Source organism: Falco rusticolus, chromosome 12 (assembly GCF_015220075.1).
Source record: "Falco rusticolus isolate bFalRus1 chromosome 12, bFalRus1.pri, whole genome shotgun sequence".
NCBI classification, from domain to species: domain Eukaryota; kingdom Metazoa; phylum Chordata; class Aves; order Falconiformes; family Falconidae; genus Falco; species Falco rusticolus.
Window position 1 is genome coordinate 4,277,162 of NC_051198.1, and position 20,574 is coordinate 4,297,735.

Below are 20,574 nucleotides of genomic sequence, written 5' to 3' on the forward strand. Positions count from 1 at the left end.
TGGGCAAGTATGCCTGTGCATAAAACTACCCCCGGATACTTGGAGAGGGGAATTTTCTTGACTGGCTAGCCCAGCTTTTTGCGGAGAAGCATGACTGTAACAGGTAATCAGTCACTCAGAGAAGTGCTTTGAATCGTACAGCTTGAAAGGCAGCAGTGCCACGCGCAGTCACATCATTCAGGGAAGTATTCTGGGGCTGCTCTAGAATAGTTAGAGAGTGAGTGGCACAGCTGCACTGGTATCTTGTCTTTGGAGATGAGCGGCTGAGAGCTGTAGGATCATGGAACGTCAAGCCTTGCTCCCGAGTTTCCTGTAGGGCGCAACTCGTTCCATCTGAATTTTGGGATGTCACACCCCTCCAGCTTTTGCCTTCCCTTCACATACCTTAACCCCCAGCACCCTCATCTTCAACAGTGACAGTTTCAGTAATTCTTTATCATCCAGTTTTCCTGTTTGTTTCCAGGAGCTCCCAACACTGCAGAACTGAGAATTTGTCGTGTGAACAAGAACTGTGGAAGTGTAAAAGGAGGAGACGAAATATTTCTACTGTGTGACAAAGTTCAGAAGGGTAATCTTGACTAGGTTTTTTTCTCTTCTTTTGTCCCACATGGCTGACACTATCACTTCCTAGCTGGGGAAGTGAAGCTCTTCACCACACTCCCGTCTAAGTGGTTTGGTGTTACAGCTGGGCAGAATAGCTTCCAGGTTCAAGGGCTCTCAGCACCTCTGAAAGACACTCAGTGCCTTTAAAGTCGAGCCATTTACTTGGCATCTGAATTCTGAGCCCGACTCCTTTCTTTATTCCCCTTTTCCCTTTTTTTCTGCTCCAAGTTTTCAGTTTTTCAGCTTAACAAGCATCTTCTGTTTCTAATGGACCAGATGACATAGAAGTCAGATTTGTCTTGGACAACTGGGAGGCCAAAGGTTCCTTCTCACAAGCTGACGTTCACCGTCAAGTTGCAATTGTGTTCAGAACGCCACCGTTTCTCAAAGACATCACTGAGCCCGTCACGGTGAAGATGCAGCTGCGAAGACCTTCAGACCAGGAAGTCAGTGAACCTATGGATTTCAGATATCTACCAGATGAAAAGGGTATGGTTCCCAATCGGTTGAGTTTCTGAAAAGCCACTATCAGTGCAGAACTTGTGTTGATAATGAACAGTAGCTTAATTAGTAAAAATTCTACAACACTACTTCTATCAAGTGGACTTTTCGCTTTTTAGAAGTTAACACTAGTCAGTTTGTTCCCTCTTTCAATGAGAGTATCAAGAATCACAGTTAATAATGCTGTCTTGGTTTGTTAGTGCTGTCATGTCTGAAATATCTTTCTTTAAATATATCTCACTACAATTAGGTGCCACTAGTATAAGTTTTAGAAAGTTCCTTTACTACTAATTACATCAAAGAGAAATGTCAAACTTTTCCCTTCCGCTCCTTTCTCTGTAGATCCATATGGCAACAAAGCAAAAAGGCAAAGATCAACGTTGGCTTGGCAAAAGCTCATACAGGACTGTGGTAAGGAAGTTATTTGTCTTTTTCTTGTTTGAGTGAACTTCCATTTAGATGGAGTTATTTTATGTAAGAGCAAACATTCAGTGTAGGCTCATGCTTTCCTCCACCGCAGGATCGAACGCGACAGAGAGGCCCAAAGTAGCTCCGTTCCCTGCTGTCACCGAAGGGAAGCTGATTAAGAAAGGTAGGTTTTCACTTGCAATCCAACGGTGGTTTGAAAGAAATCGTGTCCGATTGCTGTGGGGAAGGGCTGGAGCTTTCTCAGGGGGGCACTGCAGTGCCCAGGGCAGCGGTGGCACCCGTCTCTTCCTTTCCCTCCTCCAGATGCTTCTCAAAGCCTCAGCCCCACTGGAGCTTCCCCTTTGCACAGGAGAGGGCTACACCTTCTTCATCTCGAGGCGTTGCTAGCTTTCAGCCTTAATTTAGATAACTACCAATGCTTCTCCGTGTTCAGCTACTCAGCCCTTCAAACGCACACTCGGCTGCTGGCCTTCCTTCTGCTTTGCCTGAGATGCTAATGCTCTCCTGAGTGTTTCTTCTGTAAGATATACCAGTATTTTTGACTATCTGAGCTAAAACCATCAGTTCTTTACTTAAACGTAGCTGTCGCCTTCAGTGTTTGCCATGGAGGGGTGAGGGGGATGCATAGCTGTCTTGCTGCTGTCCAGAAATCTGGGGTCCACCCTGGAGAGCAGCGAGACAAGTAGGAATGTGCAAATGCACATACAGTCTTACTAAGATAGCATTGGTTTTGCTTTGCCTTTTACTTTTTTGCAATTTAAAACAAACTACAAAAAACAGCATTAAAATGCAGTCACGTCTTTCCTTTCCCTAGAGCCAAACATGTTTTCATCCACACTGATGATGCCAGGGTTAGGCACCCTGGCCCACGCGAATCAGATCTACCCTGTTTGCAACCAGATTCCCCCCCCGCCGGCGCAGGTGGGGCCAGGGAAGCAAGACACGCTGTCCGCGTGCTGGCAGCAGCTGTACAGCACCCCCCCTGCAGCCGGCGGCCTGCTCGGTGCGCACCCGCAGAACAGCTTTGGGGTGGAGGTGCCTCAGTCTGCCGTCCAGGGCGGCAGCGCGCTCCCAGCTTTCCACGACAGCTCTCTGAACTGGCCCGACGAGAAGGATGCGGGCTTCTACCGGAATTTCAGCAGCACAAACGGGATGGGAGCAGTGGCGGTGTCGACGGCAGACATGCAGAGCGTTGCCAGTAACAGCATCGTGCAGCAGGTGCATCCCACCACCATCTCCGCAGCCAGCATTGTGAACATGGAGACCGACGACATGACCTGCACTAGTATAAACTTTGAAAAGTATAATCCAGTGTTAAACACGAGCAGTCACAGGCAGCAGCTCCAGCAGGTGCCTGCCCCTTGCCCGTCCGTAGCCGCGCCCAGCAGCACGCCTTTTAACGCGCAGTCTAACTTAGCTGACCCGGCAGTTTACAGTTTTATAGACCAAGAGGTTTTAAGCGAACCAAGACTATCCGCCAACCCGATGCCGAACCATCAGAATAGCATTGCAGATAACCAGTACTATGACACCGACGGTGTCCACGCTGATGAGCTCTATCAGTCTTTCCCATTCGATAGCATACTGTAAAACTATAACCATTGAGCCAGCAGTGCCGGGCTGGAAGCGGGTGCGTAGAGCTTTTCAGATGGCTAGCTGTGTGATGAAGAGGAGTAACTCGCCCTTCTGGAGTCCCTGCTTTCTCTTTCAGAATATTGCTATGCAAGTTTCATGATGTAACTTAAGGTTATCTATTGCAGCCCAAAGACTGGTGCCCATAAAGGAGAGAGGTGGGAGTAGGGTTTGGGGTTCTGTACCTTGTACTTTTACACTGTTGGAAAAGGGAACTGTTAACACTTAAATCTTGCTTACCTTTGGGGACTGTAAAAGCTGGCATCTTCAGAAGGGTTAAAATTTCAAATGCTTCACAGGGTTAAAACTGTTTGGAAAATAACTATTTTTGCTATGGAAATTAACTTTAAATTTTGATAGGACAGAAATTGGGGGGAAAAAACCCCCTGCACATGGGCACTCTAGTTCAGACTCGCTAATATTGTTAAAGTTTTACTCAACTTACTTGAAAAGTTTAGGTTTCTTACCCTCTTTCGTATAAAATAGTCTTCTCCTAAAACAAGATCATGCATTGATTTTTCATGTTTTCACCACACTCCATTTGCTTTGAAGGCAAATTTACTCTAAAATTTTTTTAATGACTATGTCATTGTTAGATATATTTTAAAAGACCGGAAGGTTTGAGTTTTTAAATAGTCCAGCTCTGTGGTAAATGAATTACTGCACAGAAGAATGAGCAGAAAGTAAGGACTTCTCTGCACTTCATCCAAAGTGCACTATTTTAAATGACAAACCCCTGTTGCTTTAGGAATGGAGCACACTGTTATTTCTCTGGAAGTTGGGGGTGTGTGTGTGTGTGTGTGTGTGTAGCTGTGATGTGTATGTTATTTTGAACTGCAGAAATACGTTGAGCCATAGTACCTAGCTACTCTTTCCTCAGGTATCCTGGCAGTTTCCTGCTATGCAAGTGACTGCTCAAAAGGTGGCTCAGATCCTGCCTCCCCACCACCCCTTCACACGAGAGCTTTGGGGCAAAGCCAAAGGCAGTCTTAGTGTAGCCTCATCTAGATGCACTCTGTTATAACTTAAGGCCATTTCAGTCAGTACTAATTAAACACACTCCTCTATACTCTGTATCAGAAGCCAGAACTTCCTCCCTTCCCCTTGATTCCCAGTCTTTATTCTTAGCCTGAGTTGCGAGATGTTCAGTGACAGCTTGCGTGGATGTAACTGGCTAGGTAAGACACTCTACTCTGCCTTATAGGGCTGTGCTATTTTATTATTTTAAGAAGCAACACAGCAAGAAATATATGAGTATTTCTTAAGTTATACAGCTGTTTTATATGGCAAATAAGGCTTAAGAATCTAATTGTTTTACTGTTTGGCAACATAAAACTGCTGTGGAAAGAAGAAACAAAAAAAGCACACTGATGTATTAAAAAACCAAAAAACAAAAAACAAACAAACAAAAAACACACCCCCAAATCAAAAAAAGCCACTTGAGATGCCTTGTTGTGCACCAGGCAGAAAGGACCTCCACAACCCCCTCCGTGGTGTACAGGAAAGCAATGACTCCTTACCTGCACTCACTCGTTGCGTTCAAAGCAGTAAGGTGCTGCTGCTGGAACGCATTGCACCGAGGATGCAGGACTGATGGAATATGCTCCTTAGACAACATGTAGAACATACAAAGTTTGGAAAACTGCTTCCCCTAACTCCAGGTACACAACGCAGTGAATTGACTTGCTGTGTTATAAAGCAAGTTTTCCTCACTTCTGCATAGCTCCTCTGCAGTCTTAAGTAACAAAGACCAAAGAAATACAAAGAAAGCTTGAAATGTGTTGTTTATTCAGTTCTTTTTTTGAAGTTCTCAAATTTAAGTATATTAAATGTAAACATTTTACTCACTTCGTAGAAAGCTCCTTATAGTACAATTGGTTTTTACTGTATAATTAAATATTTACAAAGTTCTGTTTTCCTTTGTAAACAAGTTGGTTTGGTAATTAAAAAACTGGTTATACGAAGTACTCCGCTTCCACAACCTTCTCAGATTCATGACATCTCTCAGCGCAGGAAAGCGAGAGAAAGGGGAGATGGTAGGTTCTGGGTTGCGTATCCTGGGGGCTTTTTAGAGTATTTTCTGCTCACAGTAACTGATGGCCACTACAAAACCCAAAGCGATGTGTGCAGTAAAGGTTCATCTACACTCGGCCATCGTTTGTGGCAGAGCAACTGACTTTTCGGGGGCAGGACGGACCGATGCTTTCGTGCTTGGCTAGAGCTGTGCTACTGCCACAACTTTTCCAGGAGCAGCTAAGCCGACGCAAATAAAATGTAGGGGGGCATTACAGGCCAGCAGTTGTTTGGAGGAATACAATGGCTTTGAGTCCTTCCAGAGCAAAGGAGGATGCTGCTAAGGAACACTGGACCTCATTTTTTAGCATTTTTCACATAACGTGCTAGAAAATACCTACTTCTTTCACACATGCCCAACAAACCAGATTAAATCTTACTCTCACAAAACATCCTGTTTGAGTACTCACAAGCAGGTATTGTACTTATAAATAAGATGAAGGCCAAAGTACAACATTAATATTATTGCTGCAATATTCGTTCCAGATTACAAATGTTCAAAGTGTTTATACCTTGTATTAGAAGCTGCAGACTTTAAACAAAGTTCGAAGTAACAGATTACATCTCTCAATTTCAGATTTTCACATGATCACTGAACAATATCTAAAGACCATAGAGATGTTTGCATCATTAGTCCTGTCCCCCTGCATTTTGATACTTAACATTTATCACCAAAAAAAACCCAAAAAAAGAAAATGGGAATTTTTGGTGGACCTCTCTACGTCGCATAGAGAACAGATTACACTTGGAACATTTAGCATAATCTTTAGAGTCTTGTTGATCTGCACTTTGATTCTTACCATGATCTCCACTGTCACCATGATAACGTACAGCACAGCAAGAGCTGCAGATGGGTGCACTTTCAGTGTCCTTGCGCTGTGGCAGGAGCCCTTTTTATTTCTAGCTTGATTTCCTTCTTGGAACATCTCTCCTCATGGCTGGTGTGCCCATGGTGCAGTCCTGTTTACACTTCCCCCCCCGTAGTTTATGGAATTTATAGATCATATTTTAGCTCACTTTGAGTTTCAAGAAATCACATAGATGTGAGACTGAAATTCTCTTTTGTTTGTTTTCCATCATTCATGACACTTCCTTTCTGGGTACAGATGATTATCTGAGACAACTACTCCTGGAATATGTTGCTCATAACAGCTTTTAGATTAAAAACAAAAAAAAAATACTGCTGTCTGAATCATGTTCCTATTATTTTTGTGATAGAAAAACAGGATCTTCTGAACTACTACCATACTTACGTTACAGTGGACTAGGAAAACAACAAAGTTTTGACAGCCCATGACAGGCAGAGTATATAATATTCAGACTAATTTTTCAAGATTTTTTGGGTTTTAGTTTTCAGGAGCTCCTTGAAAATGTATTTATTAATACCTTTTTGAACCTTCAGCTAAAGTTACCATGCAGCTGTAGTATTACGAGGTCCTGGCACCACTGAACTGAAGGTAAGATACCTCAGTGACTCTCCCTGTCCCCAAACAGTGGTTTGTCTTGGCAAATATTACTCTCTTTCTTTCTGAAACGTTAATTATTTAAAAGCCCTTAAGTTGCAATCTTAAGTTTTTGCCAATAGTTAACTCTCTTCTGTGCTTCAGGTAAGCAGAAGCATTTTCCAAATCGATGAACTTCATACAGGCGTAAGTGGCTTTTCCTAAAGACATAGGTGGTGCTTTGTATGAAAACATTTAAAATAAGCAAAGAAAAAAACCTCAGCTCTTCCCTATTCCAGGGAAGTTCCTAAGCAATGTTCAACTCTTCTGGGCATCCATCCAAGGCAAGGTACTAGAAAAAATGTATTACACTATTAAATCAAAGCTTTCTATCTCTTGTCTTGGTCTCTCAATACTAACATTCCTTGGTATATTTATATTTGCCTGCACTTTGAGGTTCTTGGTATTCCTGGTTTTCTTTTTTATTTCCATCGTGCACCACTGCCAGGAGTTCCCAATCTTTTTATATAAGGCGACTCAACTGGGGAAATCCTGCGCCTGAAGAGGATTGTAACCCGGCCAGAGAGCTGCTGAGGCCTCAAGTACCTCAGCTGTTGTTTCTAGGAAGCACTGCTCATGTTTTTAAATGAGAAAAACCTCAGTTTTAAGTGCAGAGTTTTCCCCTGCAAACTGTTTCTTCCCTTTGATTCACTTTTGGAAAAAAAATTTGCCCATCTCTAAAACTGACGCTGACCAAAAAGCAGTCCTGCGCAGGGAGCGGAGCGCTGCCTCGGCCAGGCACTCTCCTGCTGGCTTCAGGGTGAGGTCCCTGACTTGCGAATTCCTGCATGCGCGGCGCTCTGAATCAAGTTGGGACTGGGTTTCGGGTAACTCGGTGCTACCTGCACCCAGGCAAGGAAAGCTGTAGCATCCAATAAAAAAAGAGTTTGAAAAAAAACCAAACCTGGCTTGAGGGAGGGTTATTTTTAACTAAACATTTGAAAGTACTGCAGAATGTATATTTGATGTACTTGTGCATTACACCATTTGCATGTTACATCATTTGTCTTTTCCTTAATTGCTTTTTAAAAAGACTTATTATCAATACATTAGCTTACCAAAATCTTTCTATGCACAGAAGAAATTAAAATAAGGCCAGAAGACTGAATGAACACTACCTGTTCCAGAGCGTTTAAGGTTGATACAAAGTTAACAATATCCTTTGGCAGATCAACATGATCCAAATGTTGGACAGAAATACTTTGCAACCAAGCTGTACCACTGCACGGTGTTCAGGAACCAGCTGCTGACAGCGGAGCCGCTTCTTCCTTGTCCCAACTTGAAAAGTTAATCATCCAGGGTTGGAGGCCAGTCAACGTCAACAGACTAGAAGAGCGGGGAGGAGCGGGGGGGAAGGCAAAATTAGCAGACTTGGTATTTTACATACATAAGGAGATTTGGTAGCAGAACTCTACTCTTGTCAGCTATAGGGTAATAGTGGGAAGAAACCGAGTAAATAAAGGACGCTAAGATAAAGAGACATGTGACAAGACAAGCAGGAGCCAGTGGCATGGAACAGCCACCTTCTGGTGGCTCCATCTGTGTCTGGAGAGAGCTCTCTGGGAGCTGGGCTTGCTTCATAAAGCAGAATCGCAACCTCCTTGTACTACTACTTTCCAGCATCATTTGATATTGGGCTGCATTTACAAGTGTCCAGAACTGTTAAGTAGAAATATGAACCATCTTCATCTACCCATCCTGCAGGTGGGCCGTTATGATGTGAAAACAAACAAGCACGGGAATATTCAGGTATTGAGCAGTGCACGCAAGGCTCGAGTAGAAAACCACCGCCTGTCCCCAAATCTGCTTCCTGAGGGACAAAACACGCCTGACACTTTAGTAGAAGCAGGCATGATAATTACTGCAACTTGAATTGTATCTTTCTTCCCTGGCCTCCCTGAGGCTGCATCTCCAGTTCCCTTTGGGCATGAACTTGTTGCTCACCCTCTTCCAAAGGCAGCACACCCTACACTGCCACAGCTATCACCATTTGCAATCACAACACAGGGATCGCCACACAACACGTTAAATGCCTTGGCTTCAAGACTGCCTACATTAATCATACCTACTCCTTGGCTAATCTACAACTTCATCAAAGGATTAGGCTCTTAGGCTGATCTAAAATGCGTTATTAGCAAGATGACTAATTATTTTCAAGTCCCTAGACGTCTTTCATAGCTATGTCCGATAACTGTAGTGACACCTATCCGTACAAGAGCGATGCTTATCAGCCCGAGCCCCAAGCCAGGCTTCTTGCTTTCAGAACTGAGGTGCCCTCTGCGAGCTCTCTTTCTGTATTGTCCTACTAAAGAGATAAAAAAAAAATAAATGCAAGGCTGTTCTGCAAAATTTAACATGTGGGCAGCTTTCCAGAAATACATGAGAACAAGCATGCTGATCACTGGCTACTTGAAAAGAAAACACATGTTTTAAATGGATCTTGCCAAACCACTAGGTTGGATATTAAATCTGTATCTCTACCTACAGTCTTTTTAACCACAACAAATTTTGGTTTTACATCTAGACTCCAGCAAGTGAACAGACACAATTTCTTGCTGTGTATGAACCAGCGTTGAAAGATGACGTAACATCTCTCCTACTTTTCATCTGACCCTGTTTTGAAAAGAAATTACGCGGTACATGTAACATTGCTAAGGTCTGTTCCAGCAGGCGCTAATCACGTCATCAATTCATGGTACGTCCTCCCATCCCTCCCCGACCAGAATTCAGCAGAGGAAGCCTGCCACATGTGGCAGTGTGGTACAAACCACTGTTTTTGCATTAACACTAATTTTTCTATTAACTGTGGTAAGGAATGTTGATTCAGTTAGAGCAATTCTACTGAAAGCATCTCACAAATGCACCTACCTTACTAATTTCCAGGAAAGATAAATAGCAAACAACTTACTTCCACATCCAACTCCAGAATGTCAGCGGTTCTGTTCAGTAGGGAGCCAATATTGGGCTTTGTTCTTCCAAAGTCTCCATGCACAAATTCTTTAATGTAGCTAGAAATACTGGCTAAGGAAAGGTGTGTTTTACCGTGAAGAAATCAAAGGGGAAAAAAAGAAAGAACAAAAAAAGGGTATGGGGAAAAACACCCAAAGCAAAAATAGCGTCTTTTTCTACTAAGCCAATTTGCTGCAAATGTCCTGTTAAGCCCATACCCATCTTTAAAAGGCTTCCTAATTCTTGGCTTCTGACTCTAATGCCCAAAACTGCACTATTGACCTGTATCTTCTGTTTTATTCCAAAGTGCATGGAGACTTTATGGCAAAACTGTTAACTTGTAAGTAGCAGCAATCTCCAGTCTGCATTGCAGTGCATTAAGTATTGCAGAAAAGCTTATTTTCTAAGGTGAAAAGTTTTCAGTTAAATTAGGAAAATCTTAAGCATATCTTTAAATACTTTTTTATAGTTATCACATACTTTAAAACTATCAGAGCGGTCATCACAAAAACACGCACACGGACATTCATTTTTTGAATGAAAGCCTGAATGTGAAATTCTGACATAAAAGCGAACATTATGCAGCCGCTTAGGACTGCTGAAGAGCAGGCAGTGAGAAACACTGCAGCAATAAAAGCAGGAAACTTCACATTACCCGAATCACTCTAATCAGCAAGCTGTTTCCTAAATGCATTGTGCAACAGCATCTAAGGTTACGTTCCTGCTTGAGTCTTCAGATGCAGGCGAAAATGATGCTCGTCTATGTACTCAGATTTCATGGTGTGGATGATCCGACACCTTACAGCTAGAGGCCTCCTGTGAAGAACCCGGAGAGGTGTCTTCTGGTCAAGTTTTAATTCCTGTTACAAGAGGTTACAAAATAAACAAGGAAGATAGTGTGCAACATACTGCGCAGACTGTAAGAGTCATATGTATTGTTAACCAATCACATCTTTTTTTATACTGTTTTATGGTAGTTGAGTAATCTCCTTCAGGCAAGGCTAATTTTTTCCATGTTTATCAAAGGAGAAAAGGACAGCCATCTCAAAGGCTAAGTGAGAAGGCCTCATATGAACACAAACTAATGGAATCACAGATACAGAAGAATAACCTTGAAATCTCCATAGTCCTTTGCTGGAATGGCTCCAGCATGTAGAAGCTCACTGAGAGCCTCAGGGCAATAATAAAAAAAAGAAAAAAAACAAAAACCCCCACACAAAACGCTTTGTCTAAACTACAGCCAACCCCCCTAGAAATAAAAGTGAGGAAAAAAACCCCTGAAATGAGATTAGATCTAGTAACAGTCTTTTAAAAAGTTCATTTCCCCACCCCCTTTCCCAAATGAGATGCAGCAGTTTGAAAGGCAACTTTTCAGGAAGTGAGTGGGCATGCTAAAAAGCCCAGCTTCACAACAGTTGTCTCCCTGAACCGTCACCGCTTGAGCCCTTGCTCTGAGAATGCTTTCATGGCCAAGGCCCATAGGAAATGGTGCAACGCAACAAAAACCGAACATGCTTTTCCATCAGCAGTACCTCCCTGACCGGTATTTGGAGAAAGTTCTTGTTAACACAGCATTCTTGTAACACTGAGCACTTTGTAAGGCCTCTTTGCATTATTTTCCATAGATATTTCAAGTTCCTAATGGCTGCAGCTGTGGAAGAATGGCTTTAGAGCTTGCAGAACAAAAGACCTTCTCCGCTCCTTTCACTTCTGCAAAGCTATCCAAGGTGGTGCAGCGGCCAGACTTCCTCCTCTCCCATTTGCTACTTTTTATTATTTGGTTTACTGGAAGGTCAACGTTATACAATGATTTGTTGTCTTGGCTAACAGCCAGCTAGCTATATTGCTAGGATGACAATGGTGAAGTAAGGAAGGGGTGAGAAAGGGGAAGGGAGGTATGAAAGTCCCCACAGCCAGAGAAACCCTGATGAAAACCCCCCAGACACAGAGAAAGAGGTATGTCCACGGGTGGTGCATGTATATTAACTCTCCCCTAGGGTACCAGGACGGGCACTATATAAACTAGCAATAAGACCTACAGATACCTTGATATCATCCAGCAATGCAATATCTTCTTTCTGTATGGCTTTGTCTGTCCATATTAAGGCACTATAGGTCTTTGTCTTTTCCTCTTCACCTTCCTTCATACGACCAATTGCCTCTCTAAACAAAAGAAATTAATTACATAACATAAGCATAATTATATAACGCTGTAAGCAAGAATGCTTGCAAAACTCCCAAAGCATCCGCTTTCAAATCCCTTGCCAGTGACGACAAATACTGACCTGGTGACAAGCTGTAAATCTCGAACCTGTATTTTGTCTGAAGAATTATTAATTGTCTGTGATATTTAAAAAAGAATCAGTTAGCAAAACTGCTCAGTTAGAGAAGAAACACATGCTTTATGAGTTCCGTGAGGTGCAAATGATTTACCTGCTGAAGTCTCTTCATTTCCTCAGCAGTAAAATGTATTCTACGAGGATTCACAAGCTCAATTGCAAAGGGCCTTCCTAGCAACATGCACAGTCATAAAACATAAAAACATGTTGTTCTAAATTAACGTTTGAATTTATGCAGTAAGGTTGGAAGGTGTGAAGACTGTCTGCTGTTATGCAAACAGGGATAGGACTTGTGGGTTTAGGGATGTAGCATCAGATGGAAGGAAAGAAACAAGGGACTTTTTTGGCTACTAAACCCCAGTATCAGCAATAAGTGCAAATTATGACTTCCCAGAAGACATCTTGTACAAGTCTGTGCTAATTAAAAAATAAAATAAGAAAAAAAGTTAATTAGCTTATTTTCTGTCACCTACAGCAATGCCCAGGTGCAAGATGATGTTAAATCCCGCTCCCTCAGCTAAACATCTGTTGCAATAGCTGCACTTTCTGTGCTCAGGGCCAGGGATGATCCCCAGTATAAGCGATGCCAAGAACCACACTACAAATCAGACAGCGACTGAAACGCATCATTGTTAATGTTTACTTTTTCTTTCTGCTCCTCATTTGGCTATAGAAGCTTCAGTATATTGGAAAGCAACTGACTTTTATAAAGGACCCAAGTTCAAAAAGAAAATAAGGCTTCCCCACTCCCCAGCGACAGTGAGGCAAAGTAGAAGGACCCAACAGAAAACAAGATAGGAATCAGTCTGATATAAATGGCTTAAAAACAGGAAGTGAGTAAAATAAAATAAAATAACAAGCTATGCATTTCCCTGCATCTGTGCAGCCAAGGACACTGACAAAAGGGCTCCTCTTTCAGCTGGTTTTATGAAACTGTTCAGTCTTTGCAAATAAATACATAAATATCACTACAATGTTTCCGAGATACAGTTTCAAAGCATGCCTAGTCCACACTTACGCACTTAGCATTAAGCAAGATCTATCAGGGTAGCTTCAGTTAACCATTTGGTTTGTTTTCTGTGTTTCACAAGGGATATTCCAAGTCTTACCACTGCCTAATGTTCTCACATCCACATCTTCTCTTCCAGAGGAAGAAAAATTAAAGCCTATAACAGAATTGAACAAGGCAGGTAAGATTTTATTTCACATTTTTAATACTCTCTACAGCTTTTAAAAGGTGAACGATTTTCTTCTAAACTTGTTTGCAAATCTACTTCAAAGAGCTATCTTTATAAAATGAAGCCTGTACTTCAGGAACACATCTGGGAGTGATTGTTTGTTGTGTTAGATACACAAGTTCCTTGAAAGGCACTCCTAGTTCCTTAGCCTGAACGAGGCTGCTACAAACCTGAAAATGTCCAGAAAAAAAGCAATACCATCCTAAAGGAATTCCACTTACTAATTAATTTTTTCCGTTTCTTATCCAGATAATTCAAGTTTATGACTAAAATCAAACCAAGTCATCTTCCTCCAAAATAGAACTTTTTATCCTAAATACACTCAATGGTTTTTTTTAAGATACCAGAAAAATTTCTGCTAGTCACACACATCTGGACAAAAGAGGAAGAAAATTCAAGTCCAAACTGAAAAGTAACCTCTGTGTCTACGGTTTTTTTCCCATTTTTGAAGCTACAAAAATGTACTATTGGGTATTTAGTTTCCTTTGTTATTCCCCTTCCACCTTCACGCTTTGCCTGAAGGAGGATAGGGGACCAAACCCTGCATCAGAGGTAACTTTGCAGCTCTGTTCCAAAGGGTCTCTGAAAACAACGATGGTTTCAAACTTTTTTGCTCCACAGGGAACATACGAAACGCATAAAGATTTCCTTGGGTTTTATCATGTCCCATTTCTCTGGTGATATTATGGCAACTACAAAACCATGAGAAAATTATTCCATGGTCATGAAGGTCTATTTCGGTAATGCTAGAAGAATTTTCTTGGTTGGTAATGCTCCAGACCCTTAATCATCTCCACAGCCCTTTGCTGAATTTGCTTTGGTATCTCCATGTCTTTCTCGTACTGGGGAGCCCAGAACTGGATCCAATACTCTAGATGTGTTTCCCCAGTGCTAAGTAAAAGGCAAGGATCGCCTGCCGTGACCTATACTGGCAATAGTCTTTCTATTCATTTATATCTCTTGTCAACATTACTGCACAAGCACTTCTGGTAGCTACCTGTGGTAATTCTGCAAGCTGAATTCCGGTGTCACATAGCACCTGGCCTGAAGACACAGTTTGAGGATTTTCCTAGTGTTCAGACTAACACATCATTCGCTGGGAGGAGGGCAGAGAGGAGAGGAAAGCAGCTGTTTTTTCCAAACTAATATTTAATGCAATTTTTCCTTGGGCCTTCTATGTCTCTAATTCCATGTCTAGTTGATGACAAATGATAGGCAGTGATTATTTCATCTGGATAATCCCTGGATAAGCATTTAGCTTGTGGAACTTTATGCACTGAAGAAAATAAATTAATCAAGGTAAGAAACATGAAGGGGTTGAAGGCTAGGCAGATATTACGGAACGCTGATGGCAAGAACCTTCTCATTACAAGTAATTTTATGAATTACCAACCAATAACAAGTATGGCTAGGCAAAAATACTACCATCTAAAACCATAATATCTGCATCATCTGATCAACTGAGAAGATATTTTAGTAGGATAAAAGACACTGCATAAAACAAAGCACTCATCTAATTACTCGCAGATCACAGCTAAAAAAAATGTACAAGCGTTGACTTGGAAGGATACGAGAGGGATAAAGAAACTTTTTTTTTTCCATTACACTCTTGTATTAAGTGAGTAGGTACTAAGAAAAAACATTCTAGTAATCATGAAAAATACATGCCGCAGAAGATCTCCTAGATACTTACTATCTGCTTTGAATTCTGCCATTAGATGCTCTGAAATCAGTTCTTCCACTGAAGATTCCAGCTTCCGCTCCCCATCAATAATCCAGGGAGTCTGAGGTAAATTCCTTGAATATTTGTTGTATCTTCCTGTATAAAACAACGATGTTACCCGTAAACATTCTAAAGCAATGGAGAAAAGCTCCAGTATGCACAATGCATTTAACTGTCACCAGAGCCTTGTGAAAATAAATTTACAGGCTTAAACTTGTTTTACAGCAAGAGCATTACAGCACCAGGACGAAACGCATGCTGCAGCACCTCGGAGAGCCGCAGCACCCGAGATGGCCACCTCAAAGGTAGACTTGGAGAGCCTGTTGATGCAGCCATACCTTCAGGTGTAACCACAGAAACAAAACTGTATATAGCCTGACACGGCTGGGACTAAATCCCCGAGGTTCAAGTGCCTAGTCTGAGTCAACTTAATTCGGAATGGAAAAAACGATTTTTTTGTAATCGCAGCATGGTCATGAACCAGCCTCCCACGTCCAACCTATGCCTGCTCACCACTGCCTGTGTGTCCCAAGCAAAGAAGTCCCCACATCCTCCTGTATCAAGCAGTTCAGGTTTCAATCCAAGTTCTGCCATTGGCTGAATGTTTATCAAAAGCAACCCAAACTAAAATGCTTTGGCTCATTACGAGGAAAACCATGTGAGCAAAATGTCTCAATAATAAACTGGTACAAATTTCAAGAGCCTTGAAAAGATGCCAGATAAAGAGATTGCCACCCTCTGACTGATTGCAGTCATTGTCTAGAGTTATGTCACACTGCATGCCACCTCCCGTGACACCAGGGCTGCTATAACAAGTCTGACATGGATGACCACGATAAGCTTTCTTATTGACAGGTTTTATAAGAAGTGGAAATATGCACAAAACAAGGAACTCTTTCATAAAGAACGAGTAATCCCCCTGCACAACAACTTTCAATCTGAAACCTTGCATATAGAAAATAAAACAAATTTCAAAGTAGCTACGCATATTATACCGTGCCTCTGTCATCTCATTTTTTTTGGTTTTCAGTATCACATTTTCCTATTTCTAACAATGTTTCGTTCTTGCATTTTGATCTGCAGAAAAATCCACACAAACAAATGGGGACTCTGACTAATAGTGTTTCACTAGGGCAAATAATGAAAGTACTATGACTAATCATTCAGAAGTCAGCTTCACACTGCTAAATTCTCTTTCCATAAAATGGAAAAAGAAAAATAACATTCTTTTTTCTCATCTCCCTATTCTAATAATTTTAGCTTTTAATCTGAACAACAGTGGGTTAAAAAAAAAAACCCAGAAGGTGTTTCTTGGTTTGAGATCTTCTCCCAAACCCTTAAAAAACAAAGCTGGGGGGAAGTGATCACTAAACATCATAAACAAGGTCAGGAGGGCAATACCAGCTCTGAAACTGTGCTTAAAAATTAAGATCCCATCTCATTTAATAGTAGCAAAATAATTGCACTGTACTCAATAAATTCTATTCTGAAATTCTTCAAAAATTAAAGACAACATTCTGCCTGTTTTTTGGTGGTTTGTTTTTTTTTTTTGTTGGAGCAAGCTATAAACTGTAAATTACATAATCAGTAGTAAATTACATGCAGAAAGCTAAACACTGCTCCCCCCACCCTACCCCCTCACCCCCTCTCTCTCCATAGAGATGAATTCTGATAAAACCGTCCAACAAAGTGACCTAAAATAAAACAGCATATTTGGAAAAGGCTAAAAGACACTGGATGTCTTGGATTCATGACAATGTACATCTTTCGAATCAGTAATTAAAAATAAGAAGCAGGTATGTATCAACTAGCCTGCCATGAGAACATTCACTTTTGCCTTTTGTCTTTTCATTTTATGTTTTCCTTTATTCAGGATTCGTACCATCCTTTCAAACTTAGTATGCTGAATTTAAATTGCAGAGTTTTTTAAAATATAATCTCCTTGCAAATATTTAAACAAGACTGGGGGAAGGGTAGATACTCTTCCCGGCAGGTGATAAAAAAGTTGAATCACCTCAACTCAAGGACACCAAGGGCTGTTATGCTAGCTGTCTCACCCAGTTTTTTCAGATGTTATCTTGGAGGGGGACGATGACGGGACTGGAAAGAGCTAAACTCCAAAATTTAACCTTTATTAATCCCATTAAGAGAGGTAGTTTTGGATGAAATAATATGCAGATAAATCAGATGGTGAAAACCCCTGAATCCAGATCAAAATTCAAGCAAGTGAACAGCACTGCCAGCAGGGAAGTGCCTTTCCCAAACCACGTGCTTATTACGAAGGACATGTTACAACTGCAAGTTTTGCAGGGATAAGCGTTTTCCAAAGAAGAGAGCAAGCTTTGACGACATGGCAAAACTCTTCGTTTCATAAACTGCTTCTGGATAAGCCCCTGTAATAAGCAGGGGCACAAAGGAAGTTTCTTTAAATCTTCACATCACCCTGGGCTGTCTCTAGAATAGACAACTGTTCCATCTGTCAAAGCAAAAAAAACAACCCACCAACGGCAAGGAAAAGCAGAATCTCCTTAAATATCCAGAAGGTATGTGTGCGCGCACACTGGGAGCAGCCGAAGTGCCGCATGCCCCTCCTGCAGCTCCCAGCATGGGAACCCTACGCGGGCCCTGATACAGCTGTCTGCAGATTCCACTCCTCTTCAACCATATTCCACCACCCACTATCTCCAAGTTTAAATTCACAATCTAAAAGCAGGCAAATAGTTTCGATTTTAGCTTGTTGATCTGTAATTTCTAGCTTTTGACAAAATCATGTCTTCAGCAAAGGCCAAGTATATTTTCTTCCCTTTTCAAAAAAGTCCACTCTTGGACAGAGCCAGATTTGTTTCTTCACTGCTCCTTACACTTAACTACAGGGATCAACAAACAGCAAGAATCTTCTGGGTCTCGTGGCAGTATTATGAAGTTATGTTTAAGACAACACAGCAGCAAATAAATGGATCACTTTACCGGCCACAAAAACTGCACCATTATTGCACTGAATTTCCACAGCAACACAGAGGTTCTTTGGTGAACCTGGGGGACATGGAAAATGCCTGTATAAAAAAAAATAATAAAATTACTAGTAATACCAGAACATGATGGAGCATCACCTGGGGGACACGGAAAATGCCTGTATAAAAAAAAAATAAAATTACTAGTAATACCAGAACATGATGGAGCATCACCATAGCGATAATGGCATGAAAGATGACAACTTCAGTTGCACAAAACACAGCTACAGCATAAAATCAGCATTCACATTAAAAGCTGGAACACCAAGAAATGGATAAATGTTAACCAAATCAAGAACACTGCATTGCAAATATGTTTGTCAGTCTGTCATTGAACATTACTGAAGTAGAACACTCCAAAATGGGCTAATAAGATACCATAGGTACCGTGCTATTGCTCTAGCAAAACCAAAACTCAATGCCACATGAAAACCGTCTTCAGGATCTATTACCACATCTTTGCTGGGAATCAAAGAAAAGAGCTGCAAAGACTTAGGGCAATTAAGCACAGTGAACCACAGAGAAAGTGTCTGTTGAAGTCTTCCCCCTGCTTGTGATTGTTACCACATTACAGCATTTGTTCTTTTCTTAAAACTCAACTCCTAACACTTTGGAAATACAGGAAAAAGTCTTTCTTGTAAAGAAAAGCTTGCCTTACAAACTGTAAGGATCAAAATACAGAAGGAAGTTCCAAGATTTCCAAATCTCTTCTGTGGTTTTGGGGATGTACATCAAGATTTTTGAATGTAAATTATTGTCAATACTACACCAAACTGTTTTTACTTCTAACTGTTCTAAATCCCACGCCAGCCCAGAGAGTTGCAGTGATGCACTGCCGAAAGCACAGAGCAGAACTGCAGCTCTCTGACCCATGATTTCTCCTCTGTGCTGCTCCTGAGATAATCAACCAAAGAAGCACTTTTACTAATGGGAAAAAGACCACATTTGTGTCATGTCCAGTTTTCCATCCTCTGTGAATCAAGCATTTAAAGATTACTCCTTAATTAAAAGATCTAGAATGACATTCTATTACCAGAAGAACAGAAACCACATTTTAACCAATAAACTAGCAGAATTTAAACAATTAAAAGTTCTTTTATAGACATCTTACCACTACTTACCCATCTAGTATTTTCCTCCCCATCCTAATTCTATACAAAAGCACAATACTAAGAACTAGTTTCAGTACATACTTACTTGAGAAAATCATCTTCTTTTATCTTCTCTAGGGCTTTTATAACTGCCATTCTAGTGAAAACAGACTGCACAGTGAAATGAAAAAATGAGTCAAGAACTAAGAGAAGCTAAGAAAGGATATGCCTAAGGAAGGAAAAAACCCCACCCTAAACCATACACACTATATGCTTCTCACAATAGGTTTTTTCACTTGTGTTTTGTGTTTTCTAAAAGCAACTCTGTATCAGCAAGAATTCAGTGATCTTAACCTTAATAGGGCAACCAAGAGCAACAGGTAATTTTGCCAAAACCTATTCAAGTAATTTTAGGCACAACATGAAAGCATTCCAACTAATACAGTTGACAGATTGGAACACAGCAGTTATTTAGCTGTAGAACTAAGATTTTCCCCTTTGTTTCTAGAATACATGTACAAACAGTAGTGTACATTCCCTCACTCCGTTCGCACAAAAAAACCCCAAGCACCACTGATTTTGAGCAGGTCTAAAGTTACTGTCACGCTTCCAAATAAACCTACTCGAACTCCCTAGAATATTCGATTGCTAAGCCTGCCCTTTGGTTAGCTGAAAGAAATGCTAAGCGTATCTTTGGGATATCGTCTTATTTCAGATTATATACAAAAGCGTGCAAAAGTAAGAACCAAAAAAGTAGTGCTTGGGAGCTCAGGTACAAATTGCAAAATAGAATAAAACCAGAATCCTAAGCCCATGAACAGAAACCTAAGCTAGCCTCCCCATTTTCAAGAGTTAAGTATGCCCAAGCCCCAGCTTTCATCTCAGCGACAGCAGGCAGGCAGCTCTTCTGAAAGTAAGACTGTTGAGTAGGTATCTGTTTATAAAGTTCAAAGGTTCATTCATACTCAGAAGTAAGGGCTCTGAACGGTAGGGCTTGGCAGCTCCAAAACTGTGGAAGGCAAGCAACTTCAGACTCCCAAGCTGCATCAATTCACAAGGGTGAACCGACAGTAGAAGTAGTAATAATAATACAGTAGTGGCAGGAGCCATGACTACCATCCTCTATGCAGACAGGTGCTGCTGTCGATAAATCAAGTGAGGTTAAGGTAGAAAACATGGAATTTAGGTTCCTGGAACAGGAGAAGCAACTGTAACATGTGAGGTGGAATCCTACTTTAGGAAGGCTAAGGAGAGTAGGTCTCTAAATGAACATGCTAATCTAAGCATGGTCAGTTATGAGATCAAACCGTATTACCCAGGGTTTTACCCAGTCAGGTCTTGAAATCTTCCATGGATGGAGCTTGCACACCCTCCCTTCATAGCCTGCTCCACTGTCCAACTGTCTCATGGTAAAAAGTTTTTTCTTATATCTACACCGAACCTCTCATTTCAACTTATTTCCGCTGTCTCTCATCCTTTCACC

General features: G+C 41.3%; 2 protein-coding genes across 4 annotated transcripts in view; one reads left to right on the forward strand and one right to left on the reverse strand.

The window, feature by feature from the left end:
• REL (REL proto-oncogene, NF-kB subunit) overlaps positions 1 to 5,132 on the forward strand; it is a 32,545-nt gene extending 27,413 nt beyond the window's left edge. Inside the window, exons 6-10 of the mRNA XM_037405047.1 lie at positions 464 to 568; positions 880 to 1,092; positions 1,447 to 1,515; positions 1,625 to 1,696; positions 2,348 to 5,132. Coding sequence (XP_037260944.1) covers positions 464 to 568; positions 880 to 1,092; positions 1,447 to 1,515; positions 1,625 to 1,696; positions 2,348 to 3,123 — 1,235 coding nt within the window. The 3' untranslated portion in view covers positions 3,124 to 5,132. The remainder of the gene's footprint in view (positions 1 to 463; positions 569 to 879; positions 1,093 to 1,446; positions 1,516 to 1,624; positions 1,697 to 2,347) is intronic.
• PUS10 (pseudouridine synthase 10) overlaps positions 4,935 to 20,574 on the reverse strand; it is a 36,688-nt gene continuing 21,048 nt past the window's right edge. For 2 of the 3 annotated variants that reach the window (XM_037405048.1, XM_037405049.1), the window contains 10 exons: positions 19,198 to 19,262; positions 17,957 to 18,042; positions 14,960 to 15,085; positions 13,138 to 13,194; positions 12,123 to 12,199; positions 11,975 to 12,030; positions 11,735 to 11,852; positions 10,407 to 10,549; positions 9,649 to 9,748; positions 4,935 to 8,066 (listed from right to left, as the gene is read on the reverse strand). In XM_037405048.1, coding sequence (XP_037260945.1) covers positions 8,028 to 8,066; positions 9,649 to 9,748; positions 10,407 to 10,549; positions 11,735 to 11,852; positions 11,975 to 12,030; positions 12,123 to 12,199; positions 13,138 to 13,194; positions 14,960 to 15,085; positions 17,957 to 18,042; positions 19,198 to 19,262 — 867 coding nt within the window. In that variant the 3' untranslated portion in view covers positions 4,935 to 8,027. Of the gene's footprint in view, positions 8,067 to 9,648; positions 9,762 to 10,344; positions 10,550 to 11,734; positions 11,853 to 11,974; positions 12,031 to 12,122; positions 12,200 to 13,137; positions 13,195 to 14,959; positions 15,086 to 17,956; positions 18,043 to 19,197; positions 19,263 to 20,574 lie in introns of those variants that run through there. The other variant, XR_005106922.1, reaches the window with a different exon arrangement.